A 24463-nucleotide genomic window follows, 5' to 3' on the forward strand; every position below is an offset into this window, starting at 1 on the left:
TGCTAATAAGTGGGTCACTGCAGTTTCTGAGGTTTTAATGAGGTATGGATTGGTTGGGGATTCTTCAGTTATAGTTTTTTGGTGTATCAAAGTCTCCCCTCCCCATTTTAGTTTAATTCTTTCCCTGCTCTGTTATGCTTTTAGTCGTGGTCTGCTCATTGTTGCATATATCTGCTCACTTAAAGCACCTGTGATTTAAAAACTCTTAAATTCATTAGGTAGTGCAGCCACTGAACTATTAACAAAGCCCTTCCTGGATCATACACTAATTTATTTTTTTAAAAAGCAGAGATTTGTAGCTGGAAACACTTTTATTGGTGTGTGGCAGTGCTCACATGACCTCCAATCAGCCATGTTATTGCTTAATGGGAGGCAGAGGGAGAGGACAAGGTGGTGGTCACATCATTGTGTAGCAAATGGTGGGAGCATTGGATTGGCTCCACTAGTGCATTTGCACTAACCTTGCCACTGCCTTCCTCCTTCCCCTCCCAATCCCAGTAAGCAGCAGCAATGCATTAACTCCAAAGAAGAATGCTTCAAGAGGGGTATTATGGCATGACTGCAATCAGGTGGTCAGGTGAGTCCTGTTAGCCCCATCATGACATCCACAAGTGGACAAAGGTAGATATCACTGAGTGATGCCAAAGATAAGCTATTGCATTGCGCTGGAAAGAACATTGCCAGCATCTCCTTAACCCATAGCTGTCAACGTTTCCCCCTTTTTAAAGGGAAATTCCCTTATTCCGAATAGGATTCCTTGCAAGAAAAGGGAAAAGTTGACAGCTATGCCCTGTGGACTGTCCTTCTGAAAATCGGCTGACCAAATAAATGCAGCTCCTCCATGATACTATGACAGCAACAATCGCAGATAACAATGGCTCCCAAAGTGAACCATTCACAGTGGGATCAGGTGTTAAACAGGGTTGTGTTATCGCCCCAACTCTATTCATTATTTTCATTGCCATGATCCTACACATTGTCAAAGGGAAACTCCCCACTGAATTAGATATCATATATCGAACAGATGGAAAGCTCTTTCATCTGAGTAGGCTGAAAGCAAACAGTGAAGTTATCATAACTTCCGTCATAGAGCTTCAGTATGCTGATGACAACGTAGTGTGTGCACACTCAGAGGATGACCTCCAAACCATCCTAAATATATTCACAGAAGCTTATGAAAAGCTTGGCCTATTGCCCAACATCCAACAAGCACAAAACAACCCCTCTGCAGCACCACAAATTCAATTCAATGGTGTAACGTTGGAAAGTGTCAATCACTTCTCCTACCTGGGCAATTATCTTTCCACAAGGGCCAACATTGATGCTGAAATCCAGCATCACCTGAGCTCTGCGAGTACAGCTTTCTCCCGATTGAAGTGTAGAGTGTTTAAGGAGAGGACCGGAACATTCAAGGGAAACCAAAATGCTTGTTTACAAAGCTATTGTACTACCAACCTTACTGTACGCTTGTGAAACATGGACCACTTATAAACACCATCTCCAACTCCTCGAAATATTCCATCAACGGTGTCTCTGAAAAATTCTACATATCACTTGGGAAGACAGGCAAACTAATGCCAGTGTACTGGAAGAAGCAAAGATCACCAGTGTCGAAGCAATGATTCTTCAACATCAACTTCATTGGACTGGTCATGTTGTTCGGATGCCTGATTATCGTATTCCAAAGCAACTACTCTATTCCGAATTTAAACATGGAAAGCATAATGCTGGTGGTCAGCAAAAGAGGTTTAAAGACTCTCTCAAGGCAAATCTAAAAAAAGTAGGATAAACACTTACAATTGGGAAACACTGGCCTGCAAGAGCTCCAGTTGGAGAACAGCCTTTACCAAAGGTGTCATGGGCTTTGAAGACACTCGAACTCAGGATGCAAGGGAGAAATGTGCTAAGAGGAAGGCAGTTTGGCAAACCCTCACCCTCCGGGCAAACTCCTGCCCAGAAACCTATGTCCCCAATGTGGAAGGTCGTGTGGATCCAGAATTGGCCTCCACAGTCTCTTATGGACTCACTGTTAAGACCGTGCTCATGGAAGACAAGCTTACTCAGCTATGAGTGATCGCCAAAGAAGAAATAAGGTTGTGCAGAACCCACCTCTGAAATACCTGCCCCTCCCTCCCAAGCAAGCTTGCTTGCCGCCAGCTCAGTTGCCTTTGGGGCACAAAGTAAATACCTTTTTTAATTTTCCCAGGACTGTTGAAATTGCTTTTATCCTGCTGCTATCCTACTTTTTTATTGCTTTTGCAGTTTTAATTTGTTTCAAATTAGTTTCAACTATTTGCAGTTGTGCTAAAATGTGAGCCAGCCTGGGAATAGAAATACTGAAAGACAGGTTACAAATCTTTTAAATAAATTAGTGGACGATACAAGTCTACAATTTTCTTAGCGCCATCATTAGATTCAGCAATTTATTTTTGCTCTTTCATTGTCGTATAGCTTTCTCCGACATTGTGCTTCAATTGCCCTTCTGTTAGTGCTGTTTGGTTAGAACTTTCCCCGTCGGTTTCTAGATTTAAGACTTACATTGTTCTAATAGGAAATGGGTTTAAAACAAACAAGCAAACAAAACTAAACCAAACCAAACCAAACCACCTTGGGAGTCACTATAACTGCCATTCACTCATTTAGGCTGCAATCCTATGCCTACTTCTTGACAGTAAACCCCTCTGAAATCAACAGAAGTTATGTCTGAGTAGCTATGCATGAGATTGCACTATTAGGACACAATCCTAACCTCCTCCCACTGCCACCAAGGCTTTGTGGAGTGGCGGGGCAACTGTGGCATCTGCAGGGCATCCATGGCAGAAGGTGAGGGAGGCAAAGTGACTGGGCCCAATCTGGGTTTAATCACTGGCACAGCTATCAGACTTGAATCAGGTCCAATGACTTCACACAATGGCAGTAAGAATGGCTCAGGATCCAGCAGACCCCATGCCAGTTCAGCCATGACACCCCTTCCCCTTCTTCATCCCTCTGTATTTTGGGCACCTGGCAGGGGGCTGCGCTAGGCCTTGTGTTGTCTCCAGCGACCACAAGGCCTGGAGTGGCTTTACAGGGGCTGTGTTAGGTTTTGGATTGTGTTCAGCGGCCGCCAGGCCTGGCGTGGCCTTCGAATGGCCGCTCAGCCTCATGTCGTCTGGAGAAGCATCATCTCTTAAGCAGAAGGCCAAATACTGCAAAGGTAAGAGAGGGGAGGGAAGAGGGGGCAAGCAGGCAGGTGAGGAAGGGGTCAGCAGCAGGGAGGGGGCGAATGACTGAGATGCGGGATGGGGTATTTGTGCGCCCTGAATTTTTCTCACATAACGTTGGCGGGTATGTCATTTTCATTTTTAATTACCATTATTAAATATTTCAATACACCTTTTGTCTTTTACTGCACACACACTGTTACGACTAGTTTTCTCTCTCCCCCCCCGCTCCAGCCCACCTACATATATGTCCTCTTTTTTGCTCTTCGGAATATGGCAACCCTATTTCTGGTAGTTATAAACTTCTATCCCCAGAGGGGTGGGGTGGGGGTCTTGCATTTTGCTTCTCACTATAGTCATTGAATTTTTTATATTTTTTAAAGTATTCACAGAATATCTTCTGCAAAGCATATCTTCACTACAGACTTAAAAACTGGTCTTTAACTATGAAGTTAATTTCATCTAATGAAAGCCTGTGAATGTTAGTTCAGTTGTAGAGGTTGGAGGGAGAGGAATCTCTAAATATGAATTCTCAGTATTTTACCAAACTAGAATTCCCAGGGTTATTTGCTGGCCAGCTGAAAACAATTTGTTACATAACATGGATAGTATGCCTTTGCAGTGCAATCTGATGAATGCTTACCCAGAAATAAGCCGCTACTGAGTTCAATGGAACTTAACAGTGCAATCTTAATCATGCATACTCTGAAGTCCTATTTAATAGGGCTTACGGCCAGTTAGTGAGGGTTAGGATCTCAGCCTTCCTTCCTAGTAAGTGTGCATAGGACTGCAGCTTCTGTGAATGCTTTTAAGAGGACCGTTGTCCGATGAGGATTTGCTTTCCCTTGACTCTGGAACTTTCACAAGCTCAAAAGTGACCCAGACTTTAGTGCAATTCTCTTCAATCTCTCAAATAACTCTTTACAAATGTGTTTCCTAGCACAAAAGTTCATTACCTGAATGGTGATTCAACTTCCTTTGCAGGTAGCCAAATATGTAATAATGAATGCAAAAAAGGGAGTGTTTCATGCACTGAATTTGTTTTCTTCCTGTGTACAATTACTGCTCATCAGTTGTTTTTCTGCAAGAGCAGCTGTTGGCAGGGCAATAATAGTATCTTGCAGTGTGTTGGCATTTCATATCCCCTGTGTGGGTACAGGGAGGTTGCAGACCACAGGTGGGATGTATTATCCCTCATTTGCTAATATAAAACCCCTGTCTATTGTACACTGTCTGGCTAGGCTGAAGTGTCCAAGAGCAACACATATACACAAAAAAGGAAGCACTTACAGCTGTACATGGCAGAGAGATGGCATTTCCTTACAAACTCCCACTTGTCCTTTACATTCGCAGCACACATCCTCTTATTAAATATGAATTGGCCTGACAGCTGCTCTTCCTTTTGATTCACAATCCTTGAAATAGCAAGGCTACTAGTCAAGGTTGCTGTGCTAAGAGCCTGAGCAACTTGTAGGAAAAGGCCCTCTGACCTACTTGCACTGTAAATTCTTGAGGAAGCACCATCTGTCAAGCTAGGACAGACTCTTTGGTGGTTCAGGGGCTGTGAAGCAGGAAACATTGCCCAGTAAAGACTCTGCTCTGCCACTTCTCCCATCCTGCTTGGCTAAATGAATTGCAGATTTAGGACTCGGCTACATGTATGGAAGTGAGAGCTGGACCATAAAGAAAACTGATCGTCGAAGAATCGATGCTTTTGAATTATGGTGCTGGAGGAGACTCTTGAGAGTCCCATGGACTGCAAGAAGATCAAACCTATTCATTCTTAAGGAAATCAGCCCTGAGTGCTCACTGGAAGGACAGATCCTGAAGCTGAGGCTCCAGTACTTTGGCCACCTCATGAGAAGAGAAGACTCCCTGGAAAAGACCCTGATGTTGGGAAAGATGGAGGGCACAAGGAGAAGGGGACGACAGAGGACGAGATGGCTGGACAGTGTTCTCGAAGCTACCAGCATAAGTTTGACCAAACTGCGGGAGGCAGTGGAAGACAGGAGTGCCTGGCGTGCTCTGGTCCATGGGGTCACAAAGAGTCGGACACAACTAAACGACTAAACAACAACAACATTTGTAAAGAAAAAGCGTTGTACAGTCAAACCTCGGAAGTCGAACGTAATCCGTTCCGGAAGACAGCTCGACTTCTGAAACGTTCGACAACCAGAAACTGAAAGCGGAAACATCAGTGCAATAGGGAAACTCAAAATGGAAGTCGCATAGCATGTTTGGCTTCTGAAAATTGTTTGAAAACCACAACAGTTACTTCCGGGGTTTTGGCGTTCGGGAGCCGAAACGTTCCAAAACAGAGGCTTTCGGGAACTGAGGTTTGACTGTATATATGTTATAACACTGTGACACCAGATGGCACCTGTCTTTCGCCTACATTATTTCCCATAATAAAGTTTATAATGTGTTTAACTGAAACAGTTTTTTGATGTGTCTAGATCCAGCCTTAGTCTCAAAGCTCCCCAGTGCCATTCAAACCATCAACACCTATGAAAATGATTTACAGGTGGTACATGACCCCAGTCAAGCTTGCAAAAATTTATCACCTGCCTGACAACAAGTGTTGGAAATGTAAAGAAGCTGAGGGAACATTCTTTCACCTTTGGTGGACATGCCCAAGGGTTAAGGCTTACTGGGAGATGATATATAATGAACTCAAGAAGGTATTCAAAAGTACCTTTCCTAAGAAACCAGAGGCCTTTCTTCTGGGCATAGTTGGCCAATGGGTGCCAAAGAAAGATAGAACATTTTTTATGTATGCAACAACAGCAGCAAGAATACTTCTTGCTAAGTACTGGAAGACACAAGATTTACCCACCGTGGAGGAATGGCAGACGCAAGTGATCGACTACATGGAGATGGCTGAAATGACTGGCAGAATCCGCGATCAGGGAGAAGATTTGATTGAACAGGACTGGAAAAAGTTTAAGGACTATTTACAGAAATATTGTAAAATCTTGGAGTGCTAATATGATGTGGGAACTGAAGGTAACAGGGTTTGAGTGACTTGGTTAAAGGTGAAATTAAAAGTAGAATGCTAATAATGATAGGGGGTTATGAACAGAACATTATTATGTCATAGTATATAAGAGGAGATATGGATAAAAAAAATGGAAAATCGGGACATAATAGTTAGAAGAATGTAAAATTAAGTATGGCTTAAATAAGGTTTTGAATTTGCTGAATTGGATTGGATTAAAGAGGAACACAAAAAAGGGGGATGTGAGGAGGTCAAGACAGAGGGGTATGGAACTTTAGAAATTTAAGAAAAAGGGTTTTCATTTTTATTTTCTTTTTTTTCTATCTTTTTTTATTTTTTCTGCTATATATTTTTGTTTTTATGCTGTTTTTGTTTTCTATATGAACCTTATCGATGGAAATGATACATTTTGAAATGAAGAATCTGTTGTTTTGTAAAATCTTAATAAAAATTTATTTAAAAAAAAAAACCATCAACACCTAGTTACTTGCTCAACCTCATAAATAGAGATGCACTGTGCACCACTGTGAGTGGTAGAAGTCGTGGTGGACTGTAGCGTTGTCAAATTTTGGAAAAGACACATTATCTGATTCTGTGCCAAGTGTTTGGAGGACTGCATGTATCAGACTATTGGGGAAAAGTTCCTCTTCTCATTTGCCTCTCATTTTTTACCATTTCCCCTCTGACTAATTTCCAGTTGTGTTAGACTGGGTGACACAAGGAGAAAAAGAAAAGTTCAACAAGAAGGAAGCTGTCATGGCTTGAGTTAATGCAAGCATAAATTTCGATGTGTGAAATGATAACCTGCCATCCTATCTTATCTAGATTCCTTAGAACGAAGAATGCTAATAATAGCAATCTCAATTAGTACTATCTTGATGCCTAAGAATGGACAACTGAATGACAGCTGCAATCCTCTCTCTACAGCAGCCAATGTTAGCCCCCTGGCTACACAATTAAATATTTGCACATAGTTGCAATATACTGTATTAGCTTTCCGTGTGATGATAAGAGCCAAGATTTTGCAGTAGCTTCTTTTAAAAAAGCAACAAGTTGCTAAATGTATTTCCTGAAAATTAGCTTTTCCGTTTGCTGGGCCAGCCAATCAAAACATTGGACTACTCCTGTTCGATCACCAGGTTGGGGGTGGGCTGGGGCTGGGAATTCAGTCTGGTTCATATTTCGGAGTAAGCCTACCTAATCTGCACTTCCCAAAATAATATGCTGACTGAAACATAGTTATCCTTCAATTTTTTCCCTTCTGTATATTTTGTGCCACATCTTGTCAGTCAAATAATGTGTCAAAATGTGAATGTTAAAAGTGTGCATAAAAAGACATAGTAGTGAAAATGCAAAAGTGCAATATATTAGGAGAAATTGCTTGCAAAAATGTGTACATTAAGGCAATGCTGCACACACACAAAAATGTATTTTTTGGAGAAATTCATATTAAAATGCTGACAACTTTTATTTTACTAATAGAAGAGGCAAATTCATTTCACACAGAAAATTGTTTAATGATGTTCAGTGCCTTCAAACACAGCTATGGAAGGGGGCTGTTTTGAACATAGGAGTAGCAAGGGGTCCTTAATCTTTCCGCTACCTGCTAGATATCTGCTCCATTTTTTTTTATAAAAATAGTTTTTATTAAAGATTTTCTTGGTTTACAAAAGTACATGCATTGTCTCTTTTTCAGGTTGTGATTTCTGCTCCAAGTTGACCCAAAAGCTGCTTTTTGGGATTCAAATCCCCCTTACAGGATTTCCAAGCAAACAGTGCTTCTGGAATGGGGACAATTTCAAGCACAAAAACAGGAGGAGGGGAAAGGGTTATCCACCCCTCGCTTCTCTAGTCAAAATAGCCCCCTCACACAAGTAGCAATATACTGACAAGGTGAAGAAAAGCAGCTGCGGGAGGGGGCTATTTCGAGCTGAGAAGGAACAGGGGGAAGAGGTGATTAACCCGTTGCCCTCCTACTGCTTTTTGTATTTGTCCCTAAGACCTAGAATTTCCATTCTGACAGTGTTCATTCACTTGTGTACCGGTTAAGAAAGCAGGCACTGCCAAAATGCCCTTGGAAATGATTTGAAAAGTGCTGCTTCCCTGTCTAGGTTGGGTCAAATATTCTCATCTCATGCTCCCTCCTGCTATTTCCCTTCCTAAGAAGCCAACGCGTCTCAGGGATGATGAGCTGGATTCTATTCAGCTCCCTTCATCATCAGTGCAGTTGTTCAAAAGACAGAATTATTGGTACAGATAATGGTGGATGAGTCAGTGAGAACCCAGCATGACTCTCTGTTCCTAGGCTCAGTTTGCCAAGTTAACAGCAAGAGAAAATCTTTAAGCTGTGCCCTGGGACAGCACCATACAGAAAAGGCCTATGAGTGTGAGACACAGCACAGCAGAGGCTTGCAGTATAAAAGATAAAAACTGCATATGTGGATATCATCCATTCACGTACTTTTCAAAAAGATGCACATCTTTATTTAATTGTTTTTAAATTAAATCCTCATCACAAGCCCTTTTCAAAGTGTTTTTTTTTAAAAAAAAAGTTCAATGAATGTGCATTGGGGGGTGGGGGTGGAATGGGGCACCAGTTCCATCCCACCCCAGCATTATTTTTGGAATGCCGCTGTGATTTATCCTCATGACCCTGGCACTCACTTTGCCATCTTTGAACTCTGAAGGAGGGACGTTGTTGGAAGTAGGTCTTGCTAAAATAAACAAACGCGCACATAAATACACGGGGAAAGGCACAAGGCACCTGGATCTCATTTTTCTTTCTACAAAACACCTTATGGATCTACAGTTTCTGCGTGCATATTTTCCAGGTGTCATAAATTATCTTGGACACAAGCTACAGAACATCTAGTAATTTGAGAATCCCTTTTAAGAATTTGGCCTACAATATGCTATTACCCTAATGAGTTTCTGGCTGAGCAGAAGTGGGAATATTTTCCAAAGCCAGATATCATATAGGGTTGACATTTGGCTTGTTTTAAGCAAAGCTGCCCAGTTTTTCTATCACCTGGCTAAGTTTTTATTTCCCAAGCTAATGTGATATCTAAATGAAAGTCAAACACATCCAGAGAAGCAGTGGGTGGTATTCAACTAAGTTTTACTCTGTGTAGACCCAGTAAAATTAATGGACCCATTATTTCATTATTTTCAATTTGTTTCCTATTTGTTTCAATAGGAACAAAATTATGTTCATTATTTTCAATAGGTTTTCTCTGAGTAGGACTGGCATTGGATTAAACCAAAGCCACATTTCTAGTCTGGGAGGAGTCACTGTAACCTTAGAGGCAAGACTATGCTCATTCTATGATAAAAGAAGCAAATGAATGTAAATAATACTCTAAGAGAAACTGAATTATGAGACCTGTCTCAATTAATATATTTATATCAAATTACTAGCTATTGATGAGCTAGGCATTGTCCAGAACTTTCTAATCCTTTTGCGGGTGGAAAGTTGATATTTTTTAGGATGCTGCATTCTGTGCAATTTCTCTGCCTGCATAGCATAATCGCACATCGTGCACATTAGAGCTCTTTATACAGAAACCTTTCTCCTGCCCCCATTTTCTTTCTCAGCTTCTACAGGGCAACCCTTCACATAAAACTGCCAGCACATTTACAAAGCTAAGCAGGGTCCAGTATGGTTTCAAGTTGGATGGGGAGGACCATGTGTGGAGATTCCTGCATTGCATGGGGTTGGAATAGATGACCCTTGGCATCCCTTCTAACTCTAAAATTCTATAATTTTACATTCATTCCCTACTCTGTTGCTGCAAGCTCCTGCTTTGCATTATCATTTTGAGTCTTTTTAGCTCAAATGTACCGAACACTTTTTTTAAAAAAAGAAAACCCTGAAAGCATTCAAAGACAGCAGCAGAAATATTCCATCTGTTGGCACCTTTCACATTTTTCTTGTAAAAGCGCAGGTTTCTTAGAACTACAAAGCAAACACTGGGGCCACCGAAAAAGGCTGACCTTAAAATGTAGCAATGATCAGAACAGCAATTCGATAAAAACAGAGCCTTACACCTGCACATTTGTTCTCTTTGCCTCTATGGCACAGAGGCAGGGTATACTAACAAAATCACCCTGAGCAGAGTGAACACAGTAAGACAGAAACAAAAGGATTCATGCTGAGCACATTGGGACAGATATTCCCAAGGGCTCATTCACACCATGCTAGGTTAATGAGGTGGCAGAATTTCAAAATACAACAGCATCTTAGATATGCATGGGAAACCCAGGGTTTGTTTATTTCTTTGGCATTAGGTTTTTAATGGCATTATGCTAGCTGTTTGGAAACTATTTTGTTGCATAAAAGAAAGACATTCAGCTTTCTTGTTAACAAAAAGAGCAGAAGCCAACCCAAACCTCTCTCACCATCAAAGGAACGCAAGCGAATAGTAAAGAGAACTTGCACAAGTGACACTGACACAAAAACCCACACATACGTTAAGTAAAATAGAAACATCGCCACCCGACTCCCCATCCACCCACCATGGCCCCCTCCATCTCTTTCCCCCTTTTCTTCCTAATGTAACACTAATGTCTCAACAAACAAAACTGATCTGTGGAAAATGTAACCTGAAAAAAGAGACATTGCACATATTTTTGTAAACCGAGAAATGTTTAATAAAAAAAATACGTTAAAACAAAACAAAACAAAAACAGCAGAACACATTTACAATGGCATTTAGCATTCACAGAATGTTTTTTTCCTAGGTGCTCAAAGTGCTCACCATATATTGTCTCCATAACCCTTTTGACACCCCTGCAAAATAGGCCAGTGTTATTATCCACCCCATATTGCAGAAAGAGTGGGTGGAAGCTTTGAGGCCAAAGGCTGTGCGATAAGTTCATGGCTGACTTGAGGGCAAATCCTTGGGAGAGCATAGCATTGCGAGGCTGTGAAAACAGTAACAGGTAGGGGGGTGGGGAGACCTGTTCCATTTTGCAGCCTGGGGCAAAATGAGAAGGTGCCATCCCAGGACACCACCACCAAAGCCTCGCTTTCCAGGGTCAGCTCTGGAGAAGTGTGGAGAAGCAGCAGCAGTGACCAGATCTCCTCACTTCTCCAGAAATCGCGGCAGGGGTGGGTAGGGTGCATGTGTAGGAATTGCATGCACAAGATCATAAGACCCTGCTAGATAAAGCTAATGGCCCGTTAGTCCACCATCCTGTTCTCATACAGCCAGCCAGATGTTTGTGGGAAGCACACAAGCGAGCCCTGAGAGCTCTGCCCATATGTAACTCCCAGGAACTGCCTCTGAATACTGTATGTGACTAAATGGGCTAGGAGAGAAAGGGCAGAGCACTCCATCCTTCCTCTACATGCAGGATAAACAGGGTCCCTACAGGACACTTTGCTTGTTATTCGCTTGGTTTCGTGCTTATTTTAAACTGGTACTTAAAGACCTACATTGGCTCCCAGTACGTTTCCGAGCACAATTCAAAGTGTTGGTGCTGACCTTTAAAGCCCTAAATAGCGTCGGCCCAGAATACCTGAAGGAGCGTCTCCACCTCCATCGTTCAGCATGGACACTGAGGTTCAGCTCCGAGGGCCTTCTGGTGGTTCCCTCCCTGCGAGAAGTGAGGTTACAGGGAACCAGGCAGAGGGCCTTCTCGGTAGTGGCGCCTGCCCTGTGGAACGCCCTCCCAGCAGATGTCAAGGAAATAAACAACTAGCTGACATCTGAAGGCAGCCCTGTTTAGTGAAGCTTTTAATATTTGATGAATTATTTTTTTAAATATTTTGCTGGAAGCCGCCCAATATTATTAATTATTATTATTATTATTATTATTATTATTATTATTATTATTATTATTAGTTTATTTCCTCACCTGGGCAAGGACCTGTGGTATAGAGGTAAATTCTTACCACAGTAGAAACCAATTGGGCTGCTAGAGGAGGAATAATGTCCTCCATCCTTCCTCTGGTATGTAGCTTCCAGCAAGCTATTGATTTTATTTTTATTTTATGTTTTGCAGCCTAGTAACTTCTGTAGACTATTTACCAGGATACTTTAACAGCTACGAAGAAGGGAGGAACTTTGACAGGTCTGGTTTTTCCTGACATTGTACCATGATGGCAGAAATTTCACCTGTCTGGTTCGGGAATCCTCCTGCAAAACAGGGGTTCTGAGCCATATTCAGTCTGGCATCCCATTCTGACCCACCTAGATTGCAAAACTGGCACAAAGAAGACCAGGATGCATTTTACACTCCGATAATGGTGGAGCTACAAGCACAATGTAGATCAGGTTTAAATAATACAGACACCTCTGCCTTTGTCCCCTGGCAACCCTGCTACCTCTTCTAAACCTTCCTGCTGCTTAGTAGTAACACCTGCTGCCAGCAATAAGGCTGTTTTTGTTTGCTATATATAATGTTCTCTACAAAGCAGCACAGATGCATCAAGGGATGACAGGCAGATGCTTCTGGGCATAAGGAGCATCTTGTCCACAATTACGGGAAAGCGCAGAGGAAGTTACCATGGAAGTGGCAAGGTCAAGTAGGATCAGGAAGGTAGCAACCACTAAGGAAAAAGTCCAAGGTACATTATCTTAAAAATGAGTCACTCAGTATATTTCATCACCTGCCCCTAGGATTGTTGGCTGCAACCTTGAATGAGCTCTTGCACCTTTAACTATTGCATAGAAGAGAGAAATTTGCAGTGTGTTGCCCCACAACCCCATGGAGAAGTGCAATGATAAAAGAATCCATACCTGATGAGATTGTCTCTCTCTCTCTCTTTTAGGCAGTTCTTAAAGAAACAGGCTCCTCAGGATTATGAGCTGGCAATTTTTCTTAGCTCAGTAAATGATAAAAAGAGCTAAGAGATGATGGACCAAGCTGTCATCTGCACCCTGTTGAGCCAAATCTATTGTTTTAACATTTCATTAGCAGCTACTTTCAGTTTACCCCTTGGACCCTACAATAAAATCATTATTATTTTTTCAATCAGAAGTAGAGTACAGGTGGGATGAGACAGGCATGGCATTGACACCTGATAGTCTAGAGTTTGTAACCGACTTGATACAGCATTTGATGTGTCAGACAGATTTAGATAAGACCCAGCTAGGTGCAAAAAGTATTTAACTTTGCACCTAGGATTTCTGGAGCAAAGAAACAATAATGGCTATTCCCCACATTTCTTAGTTTCCCCCCCAAAATAAAATGTAGCAGTTACTCAGATCTTTCTCCAGGACTAAGAAGAACACACAGATCCATCGTGAGGCAGTGGGAGGAAATAATGAGAAACTTGGTAGTCTTTATATTACCAAAGCTGTAGATTAATTTTAGATGGTGTCCTAGTTAAAAGAGTGAACAGTGGTGTGATCTAGTGTCAAGTTCTGTTAAGAAGAGTAAGGTACTGCAAATTCTCAATTTTCTCACCTATTTGCTGCTTTGGACAAGATTTTCCCCATGCTCTACAACCATCTAGATCACATTCCTGTCTTCTTATCCATTGACAACAAGACCATCAACACTACTGATCACACAGAAAGTCATGGCTTTCTCTTTGACTTTCCTCCCCTCCTTTGTACCCTCCCCCCTTTGTCCATTATCAAATCATATTGCTCTCTATTACAAAAATACAGGCTTCCTCTTTGTCCCCTCAGATAAAACTCTGGTAAATGCCCTGATTGACTAATGCAATCTTATTGTCCCTGGTCTTCCAGTGTGTCAGTTTCATTCATGTGCATCCATTCCTCACATTACCTGTTTTGTGCTTACACACCATAAGTGGTGATCTCTCTTTTGTTTGTTTCTTTTGGAATTTTAGACCCTGCTTTTCAATCAAATGATTTACCATGGCCGCTTGCAAGCAACAGATAATAATACAAAAAAAAACCAAAATCACACACAGATAGACACCTCTTAGTCCCCTGGTTATACAGTGTTCTAACAACAATTTCATAAATTTCATAAATATATATAATCATAAATTCTATAAAGGTACCCCGAAAGCCATCTAGTCCATCCCCCTGCAATGCAGCAATAATTTGCATCATTCAAATAGGCCAGGGTATATGCAAATATGTTAGCATCTAAACTATGAAAGAAGAAGCAGGCCTGACTTTGTGTTAGTCCCTTGGCTGTAGTATTAAACTTGGAGATCTGACTTATTTCCATGCATTGTTGGGTATATGTGTTGAGCCTTGCAAAGGAACTATACAATAAACATTCTCATTTCTGTCACACTTACAGTGCTCTTTACACATCAACATCTTCATTTCTGCCTTGTCAAACATATGTGCACACGTGTGCAAATGTGTCATATACCCATACAGAACATACATACTCACTCTCTCTCTCTCTCTCTCTCTCTCTCTCTCTCTCTCACACACACACACACACACACACACACACACACACACACACACACACACTTAGTCCAAAATGGTGGCTTTACTTTCCTAGAATGCCTTAACTCCTCAAATAGCAAGTATAATTTGCATTATGGCAGGGAAGTTAGCCAAAATCCAAGATGTTCGGCACTAATTAGCAAGATAATTCTGTAGACTGATTAATTGCTACAAAGTAGAGTGCTTTCATTGTACAAGCTTCATTAACTATGTCTGAACCAAGCTGATGAGCTGTGGTGCAATCTAATGGCTCTGAGTATTTACTCTTCCTGTCAAACCTTCCCTTCTCCCATCCCATATCTCACCCACGCTGGGAATGCCAAAGCTCTGCAGCATGCACTGCAATCCGGACTGGCCATCCCATTTTACCCAGGATAATCCAGTGGCCTATATCCCTTCAGCAACCATATGGGGGTGGGCAGCTGTCCTATATTTACAGAAGACCGTTTTCTATTTGAAGGGCTGTTTGGTCCAAGTCTAGTTAAAAGATGAAGGGCTCTAAGGAGGAGCTTGGAGGTAAACGCCGTTTACCTTCCCGCTGGTAAGCGGTCCCTATTTATCTACTTGCACCCGGGGGTGCTTTCGAACTGCTAGGTTGGCAGGCGCTGGGACCAAACGACGGGAGCGCACCCCGCCGCGGGGATTCAAACCGCCGACCATGCGATCGGCAAGTCCTAGGCGCTGAGGTTTTACCCACAGCACCACCCGTGTCCTAATTTTTATTTAAATTATAGTAATTTGCATGTATACATATACATTAGCACCTGCAAATGACATTTTCTCCTCTTTTTGGTGATGCAGTTTATCTTTTTTTTGCTTAAGTGCAAACAGCCACCTTACCCTGTGTGCAGATTATTCTTTCTGCAGATAAAAATAATGTTGCACGCTAGAACCAGGAGGGACAACACACCATTGAATGCCCAAACACCTCAAGCTGGGAGGCATGGCGCAAAGTAGGAGGCACAGCTACCCTTTTGTATGGTACCAGTCCCAGGGACTAGTGTTTTTAAACTCAAAGCATGGCCATCCCTCTTGACTTCCCAGCTGGCACAGCTGCTCCATTAAAAGTTACATAGAAGGAGATGTCGCAGTAAATGAGGTAGTAGTAGTAGTAGTAGTAGTAATGAAATAATGAAATAAAATATATTAATAATAATAATAATAAAACAATTAAAAATAATAAATTGTTACCCATTCTTTTCTTTAAAAACACCCACTTAGAACTATATTTCTCCACATTTTAATGCACCATATTTGCATTGTTGCCAGGAAAAAAAATCACATATGGTGACATTTACCACCCATACCCACAATACCACTGGCACACAATGCCATACCAATAAAGAAAGAAGAAGAAGTGTTTGGACTTGATATCCTGCCTTTCATTCCCCTTGAGGAGTCTCAAAGCGGCTAACAATCTCCTTTCCCTTCCTCCCCCACAACAAACACTCTGTGAGGTGAGTGAGGCTGAGAGACTTCAAAGAAGTGTGACTGGCCCAAGGTCACCCAGCAGCTGCATGTGGAGGAGCGGAGACGCGAACCCGGTTCCCCAGATTACGAGAAAACAAAGAAAGTGGTGCAACAAAGCAAGGCTTCCCCTGCTCAGCTGTCAAAAATTGTATCTGGTCTCTTCAGGCTCAATCGGAAAGTTGCAACTGTATGGCCATACTGCTGAAGGCTTGTTGGAGTCTTGTCCCCGTGTTACTTTTTATCATAGTGAAGTTATCACAAAATGGTTTAGCTTCCATCACTTTCACCTGATGTCATGAGAAGACATCACTTGCTCTACTAGGAAACTCTGCTAATGATTGCCCATGGAATTGCAGCCGAAACAGAGTCACCGGGAAATAAGAGTTCATAGGCTATGGAGAAGCAGAAGGTTTGCAGAACTATGAAAATAAAACTATTTAGGAACCTCCCTTTAAAAAGAAAAATCCCAATAAGACAGAATCAAGTAGCATATAAATTAATAAATAATAACAATTAAAAATAATAAATTGTTACCCATTCTTTTCTTTAAAAACACCCACTTAGAACTATATTTCTCCACATTTTAATGCACCATATTTCAGTGCTAATTCTGGACCTACTTTGAATTATTATTCTTTCAGTCGAGCAAATATCTACGTCATTTCCAACAGACACTCCTAAGATTTATGGCCATTGTCATAAGTAAAATGGTTAATTACTGGATGATTTCATCCTCTCTTTTCGCTTATGCTGAGTATACCAATCCAGCGTCTATGAAAAAAGCAATTTTCCCTGGGGCAAACAATTGTTTACATGGCAACATGCTTATGATCGCATCTTTGCAGCAATTGGCACTTGATTTGTTAATTCAACTATATTTAAGGCTGTGAATCCTATACCCTCTTACCTGGGAGTAAGCTGCACTGAACTTGGACTTACTTCTGAGTAGACATGTAATAATAATGAGCTCTACGCATTTCCAAAAGGCAATCTATTGTAGAATAAGATTTGTGCTTCATTACAGCACTGACACAACTAGGCTGAAATATTTGACTGCTTAAATTTTTATAAGCTTTGCTTTTGCACAGGAAGCTACAGGGCTTTTAGCTAGTGTCTGTATTGCATTGTAGGAATAGAGGATCAAACACAAAAGACCGTTTCGAATGCTTAAACTCCTTTAAATCAGAAGCCTTCTTCTCTGTGCCCACGAGTGGAGGAAGTGTTAATAGATGCTCTGAGCTGTCTGGATCAGTCAGTTCTTATGAAACCTTGTGCACATTGGCTTGAAAGAAAATCCCTTTGCGTTCAATGGGATGTCCTCTCAAGAGAAGCGTGCAGAAAACCGCAGCCCTCCAGTCGTCATCTAGAACCATCTCCAGTTCTTAAGCTTATGAGACATGCAGTGTGTGCAATCATGGCTGGGTAATCCCTGCAAACCAGTGATAAATTTGGAAAGCAAATGTTTTCAAATATTCCCCATCTGCCAGTCGCTGTTTTAAATATAACTGCAGGGAAACAGAGGCACTTTATAATTCATTTTAAGCCCGCCATTTCTGTCTCATTTTGTTGTTATCTTAAAACTCGCAGGCTAGTAGCTAGAACATTTTCCAGTCATAATTTCCTGCAGATACAACATGCCCAAGGCCCTCCCTATCTGTTATTGCCGATGATTGATAACAAAATAATCTATTTTTGATTGCATTTCAGAAGGACACTTAGTTTCAGACGAGCCAGTCAGAACCACCTATGGAAAAACACAATAGCCAGGCTACATTGTTAAAGAGAAAGTGCATCAAACAAATAAAATTCTTCCTTTTCTTTGGGAAAAGGTTTTTCCAAGTCTAGGTGATGGAGACTTCAGCTTCCCACCCCCCACATAAAAACAAACCAACCCACCCCTAAGTGTGTATATTAATATCATCTAGGCCAGTAGTTCCCAATTGGTGGTCCACGGAACCCAGGGGGTCTGCGGAACCCACCCAGGGGGTCTGTTTGTGCCACCATTAACATAACAAAAATACCATAGAGATATCAATTTTTTTCCAAAAGTAAGGGGACCATTGCTTTGTTTTTTGAAAGTCCATGGTACGTTGCTAATCGGGAACCACTGATCCAGGCTTCCAAACTCATGCATTTTGGTATCTCATAGGCCACTGTTTTGAAGTGCATGCTTTCAGAACTGTCTTGCTATTACTTATCAGTAGTTTTCAGTTGCTTGGGCTTATGTTTCTTTTAAATTTAAATTTTCTTTTAAATTTATTATGAATTACTTCAGGTGGTGGGTGTTATTTTTTTTACTGAAAGGTGGTATGCAAATGCTATAAATAAATTAATCATATCAATGGTATCAAACAAACATAGTGCACTGAACATTTTCAAAGAGTCATACAATTTCCATTGCATTTTATTTATAAAAATATTTATGTACTGCCATATCACAAAAATCTGTCAAAGTGGTGTGTAACAGTAAAAACAAGATAAAACAATACAACAAAAGCATAAAAAGTTAAAAACAAAGATTACAGCAACCCAGAGGAAGAGGCCTTTGTTAGAGCTATACAGTCCAGGGATCTGACTTTACAGAAGACACAGTCCTCTGTTTGGAGGGCTGTCTGATCCAAGACTGCTTTAAAGATTAAAAAACTACAAGATGGGAAGAGCGGAAGGGGCCTTGAAGTTGCCCACCAACGCCTAGCACCCGGACGGGAAACTGAGCAGGCACACAGTCACAGTCTTCCCCACTATGGTGAAATTCCATTTAAATTATAGCAATCATTTCTAAATTTGTATCCATACATATAGATTGGTATAGACAAATTTAATCGAAAGCACTGACATATTTTGTCCCCACCCCCAAGTTTGCGCATTTCTTCTTTTTGGATGCTTAAACCCAGTTAAACCTTGATGCATTCCTTGGATTGTATCCCACGTGAATCAAACCCATTGAAATTAATGGGCGTGATTAATTTAGGTCAATTAATTTCAATTGGTCTACTCTGAGTAGGACTGAGTTGGAGGTAACCCTATCATCAGCTGCTTCTGCAGGCGATCAATTTGCTGGAAAAGTGTAGCAGCTGAGATGGGAACTCCTGAGGCAGCATGAGCTGTCTTTTGACAGCAACTTCCAGGAATGAGCAAACTTGAAAATACACCTTGCTTTTCACAGACTTGAAGTTGCATTGCATTAACTCTCCTTCATACTTTGCACATTGATCAGGTAAGATATTATTTGTTCCATTTAGAGTGTCCCCAGACCAACAATACCTTCCCCCCCCCATACACAAAATGCCACTGGTCACAGTGTGAGCACAGGGAGATCAGGGCTCCATTTTCCATGAATTTACTTGTCCTTCATTAAGGCAATACTATTAGGTTGAAGTGGACTCTAGTCCACAAAACCTTATGCCAAAATAAACATTGTTAGTGGTGTTTGGATGCAGCAGTCAGTACATTCCGTCTTGCACACTTATTCACCAGCATAGCAAAACTTAGGATCTGGCCTTACTGCCTTAACAGCCACCCTTCCCTTGCCTCTTTTTATTAATATAGGAAAAACCAATGAAGAGTTCCTTTTTAAAAAATGGTGTTACAATTCTGGTTCTTTATATATACATTTACAAAAATTGAAATGTTTTATATTAAAGACTTTTTAAAAAAAAGCTGTTTAAATGTTTATTAAAAAATAGGAAAGTTTGTATTTAAACCCTGTTTAGGGAAGTTTTTAATATTTAATGCTGTATTGTTTTTAACACTCGATTGGGAGCCACCCAGAGTGGCTGGGGAAACTCAGCCAGATGGGTATAAATAATGAATTATTATTATTATTATTATTATTATTATTATTATTATTAATAATAACATGCTGCAAGACTCTCCCTTCATTTTGCTGCAACGGACTAATGGTGCTCTGGAAACTATTCCACAATTTCTCTAGGCAGAAATCTCACACTCCTTTTCTTCCTTGCCATTGTGCAGTCTCTTCCTCTTTCGACAGTGGACCCTTTGCTCAATGTGCAAAACATTCATTCACCTGGACATTTTGTTAATTTTCAACTGCTAATTTCTTAAGTATAAACTGCACCAGGTTACTTCATGGCCTGAATAAGATCCTTCCCTTTTTACATCTTCCGTATAATTTATTGGCGAGATTAAGGGTGCACAGGTGGAATTTCAATTTTGGCAAGCTTGAAAACTAAGCTCACAATTCCAGCAGGAAGAAATACATACAAATTAGCTTGAGGATGGGAAGAGGGCTGAGAAGTGAATGGAGCAGAAATATTACTGCAAGAACTGGTCTGCATGCAGTGCACTCTTATTCCCATGCTAGAGTTGGGTAACTTACTGATCCACCACAATTTGCCGGAGATCATGGGATACCTTTGCAGAGGTGGGACAAGAGCCCAACTCTTTCTAATCTTGTTTTGAAATCATACCATGAAACAATTTTCTCTCTACTTCATCCCTGGCTCTCCAAGACACACACATACACATTTCTCTGCAAAAGTGTAGCATGAAGGCTTTCAGCGCAGAAACTCGAGGGCTTTGTATTTGCCATGCTCCTTGGGACTTGGCAAGTTTTTCAAACCAGACCTCTGAGCATACCAAGGGGAGGTGGAAGCAGGAAATTATGAAATCCAGAAAGCTTGAAATGGGAGGTGAAGCAACGGGCAAATCAAACATTCATAGTACTTCTCTTCAAACCACTCTCCATTTACAACATAGGGAAAACATGTGCCATGCAGCTACTTACATCGTGGAAGATTGCTAGTCCCTTGCCATAGTTCTGCAGGCTGTCTTTGGCTTCAGGGCTGTACGCGTGCTTGGCAGAGAGCAAGCACATTGTCAGCATCTCTGTACATGCCATCATCTTCTCGCTGAAGATTGCTGGGTTCTTCTTTCACAGATGCTGGGAGGCTGGTCCCTCAGTTACCCTAGCCTTCCCGGATTGCTTGGCACGCTGAATGCCCTGGTATCAGTGACTGTCAGCGAACAAGCCTGCTCTGCAGTTGTTGGAAGCAGCAACTACTGTGCACTGAGAGATCCTCTTGCCAGCCACTCGGCAACATTCAGTGTAGGTGTATCTGTGTCAATGCCCTCCCCTTGGCTGCACCGATTGGTCAGGGCCTTTGAGTGGCAGGATTTGTTATTAGACGCTTGTCATCACCTCAGAGCGGCAAAGTCAGCAAGAGATTCCTCTTCAGAGAGGAGGATTGACTTCGATGATTGCAGGCTGCACTTCTGTAAGCAGGAGTGAGTGCAGATCCTTGATTCTTGGCGGTGCACTGGGTCACACCAGTCAGTCTGAAGAGGACTGATGGATGGATGGATGGATTGATTGATTGATGTGCAGGAAAGGAGTCAGAAAAGAACTGCTGAAGGAACTGGGTAGGCAAGAAGAATAAAGTATCTCTCTCTCTCTCTCTCTCTCTCTCTCTCTCTCTCTCTCTGTGTGTGTGTGTGTGTGTGTGTGTGCATTGACAGCTCTCTGCATTTGGAAAGAATGTCAGAAGGAAGGCCTAGGAGGCTATTAGAATAACAAGTGCCCAAGCAGTTAGTTACATAGGAAGCTGTCTTCTACTGGGTCAGATCTTTGGTCCGTCTAGCTTAGTACTGTCTACACTGACTGGCAGTGGCACACAACTTTCCCTTCCTAGAACAATGAAGCAAAGGGAGAGGAACTGGAGCTGGTCCAGTGTGACAGAGCTGGCATGAGGAATGATATCCCTTCCTGCAGAGATGGCTCTCCCCCCAAAAACTGCTGGGCCAGCCAGGCTGCAACCACTGGCTGCATTCACCTAAGCTCCTATAAGCAAGTCTCACTGAGTTCCACAGGCTTCACAACGCAACCACTCTAGTTAGCTGATCCTGCTTCACAGAAGCTGTAAAAAGGTTGGATCAGGAGCCTGTGAGGCTGCAACCAAAGCACCTTTTTTTTGGAAAAGGGAAAGCATCTTTGCCATGAACACAGTGGGGTTTACTTCTGAGTAAAGCATAACCTCAAGACTCAAAGGTGCTAGTCTTTTTCTCTGGGAGGGAGAGCAAACAAATGCTGTGAGAGTCATTAGGAAATCATTTTCCCACCTACCACAATTCTCAACCTTGACATTTGAGGCCCCTAAAATGTTGTCACCCAAGGTAGCCACCTAGTTCACCTATGTGCCATAACTCCCATGTGCTGTTGGCTGGAGACAGGGTAGTACTTTATGTAGAAGTAGACTGCTGAGTCAAGACTGCAAACAGCAACCTGCTCAGGTTCAGATCTTGAGCATAAAGGCACTTTGATAAGCAATTCATTTTGCTCTGGTATTCTGTACAAAATGTTCTCAGAGAGTGAGCAAGCTCTTCATTTCCTAGTGCCTCACAGTAGAAGAAGAACTGTTCCTCAAAAAAGACAGCCAGATTTTTAACAGAAATTATTGCCACAGCAGCGTCAACAGGACAGCTATTTCTCAAAACAGATTGGAGCTATGCTTGAGGGTAAAAGTAAAGGTAAAGGGACCCCTGACAATTAGGTCCAGTTGTGAGCAACTCTGGGGTTGTGGCGCTCATCTTGCTTTACTGGCCGAGGGAGCTGGCATACAGCTTCCAGGTCATGTGGCCAGCATGACTAAGCCACTTCTGGTGAACCAGAACAGTGCACGGAAATGCCGTTTACCTTCCCGCTGGAGCGGTACCTATTTATCTACTTGCACTTTGATGTGCTTTCGAACTGCTAGGTAGGCAGGAGCAGGGACCGAGCAACGGGAGCTCACCCCGTCATGGGGATTTGAACTGCCGACCTTCTGATCGGCAAGTCCTAGGCTCTGTGGTTTAACCCACAGCACCACCCGCATCCCTCTTGAGGGTAACCTTCCCCCAAATTAGTCACTGCAGTTCCCAGGGTGATTTAACAGTCAGTTCCTCTTCCCAGGGAAGTGTTGCTCTGTGAAGGGAGTAGGGGTTTCCTAACAACTCTCAGCCCTGTTAACAAACTACAGTTCCCATGATTCTTTGGTAGAAGACACGACTGTTTAAAGTGGTACGGTACTGCTTTAAATGTATAGTGCAGATGGGACCTTTGTTGCAACAACAAATTATTTATACCCTGCCCATCTGACTGGGTTCCACAGTGTGGGTGCCACTACCAAGAAGGCGCTCTGCCTGGTTCCCTGCAATTTCACTTCTTGCTGTGAGGAAACTGCCATAAGGCCATTGGTGCTGGATCTCAGTGTCCAGGCTGAACGATGGGGGGTGGAGATGCTCTAAAACCATTTAGGGCATTAAAGGTCAGTACCAAGACGTTGAATTGTGCTTGGAAATGTAATAGGAGCCAATGTAGATCTTTTAGGACTGGTGTTATATGGTCCTGGCAACCACTCCCAGTCACTAGTCTGGCAGCCGCATTCTGGATTAGTTGTAGTTTCCGAGTCAAAGATAGCCCCATGTAGGGTGCATTGTAGTAGTCCAAGCGGGAGATAACCAAAGTATGTACAACAGCACACAACAAGTGAGCCAAGAATCATTTCTCCCTTTTTCCTGGGAGACTCCTCAACCTGGCATGTTAAATGTTTCCTTTTTACTCTAGATGAATTAAATTTGGAATGTTTCCAAAATCAGTAACAGAGAAGAGAATAACCACGAGGTCCTTCAAATGCACTTGGTAGCAGCAGGGGATCCTTTCGCCATGTGTTGTGTCCTCTTGGAAGGGAAGTGGAGTGAAATGCATTTTAACTCTTGTTATCCAACACAAAAAGGAATAGCAAGACAAAAGCTGGAGTCTTTGACAAATTGTTTCTGTGTAGCACAGGGCCTTAACAAACACTTAACATTTTTCACACTTCTGTTTCCAGCTGTCCTTGCAATAACAGCCATATGGACTATTTACAGGAAACTATAGAGGCTGTTTCTCCAAAGTGTGTGGCTGTTCCCCCCTCCACACACACCTGGCATACAGCACTTGTTTTTGTTATGACAATAGCAGCAACTACAGGGACTCAGGCACCCAGTGCTATTCCCTCCAGACTACTGAATCCCCAAGTGGTTATTAGTGCATAACAATCAACACAGAGCGACCACTGACAAAGTTCAAACCCTGTCGCAATAGCAATAAAGCTATTCCCGGAGCTGAGGGTGATGAAACAATCGTTGAGACGGCTAGAGCGCCGGTGGCGGAAAACTCATTCTGAATCAGACCGGACACGGGTTAGAGCTCAACGTCGAGCCTACCAAGTGGCAATGGCGACGGCGAAGAGGGCCTTCTTCGCCGCCTCCATTGCATCTGCAGAAAACAGCAGCAGGAGACTTTTTCAGGTGGTTCGCAATCTATCGGAACCACCTGTACCACCGGGGCCTGGTAGGGACCCCAAGATCTCCTGCAATGCTTTTGCAAAGTTTTTTGCAGATAAAATCGCTCAGATTCAGAAGGA

At 42.2% G+C, this 24463-nt stretch overlaps 1 protein-coding gene across 1 annotated transcript in view; it reads right to left on the reverse strand.

Moving 5' to 3' along the window:
- Positions 1–21124, reverse strand: part of NECAB3 (N-terminal EF-hand calcium binding protein 3) — an 80297-nt gene extending 59173 nt beyond the window's left edge. Inside the window, exon 1 of the mRNA XM_053393933.1 lies at positions 20809–21124. Within this exon, the coding sequence (XP_053249908.1) occupies positions 20809–20925 (117 nt within the window). The 5' untranslated portion in view covers positions 20926–21124. The remainder of the gene's footprint in view (positions 1–20808) is intronic.
- Positions 21125–24463: the final 3339 nt, after the last annotated feature.

Source organism: Podarcis raffonei, chromosome 6, assembly GCF_027172205.1.
Source record: "Podarcis raffonei isolate rPodRaf1 chromosome 6, rPodRaf1.pri, whole genome shotgun sequence".
Taxonomy (NCBI): Eukaryota; Metazoa; Chordata; class Lepidosauria; order Squamata; family Lacertidae; genus Podarcis; species Podarcis raffonei.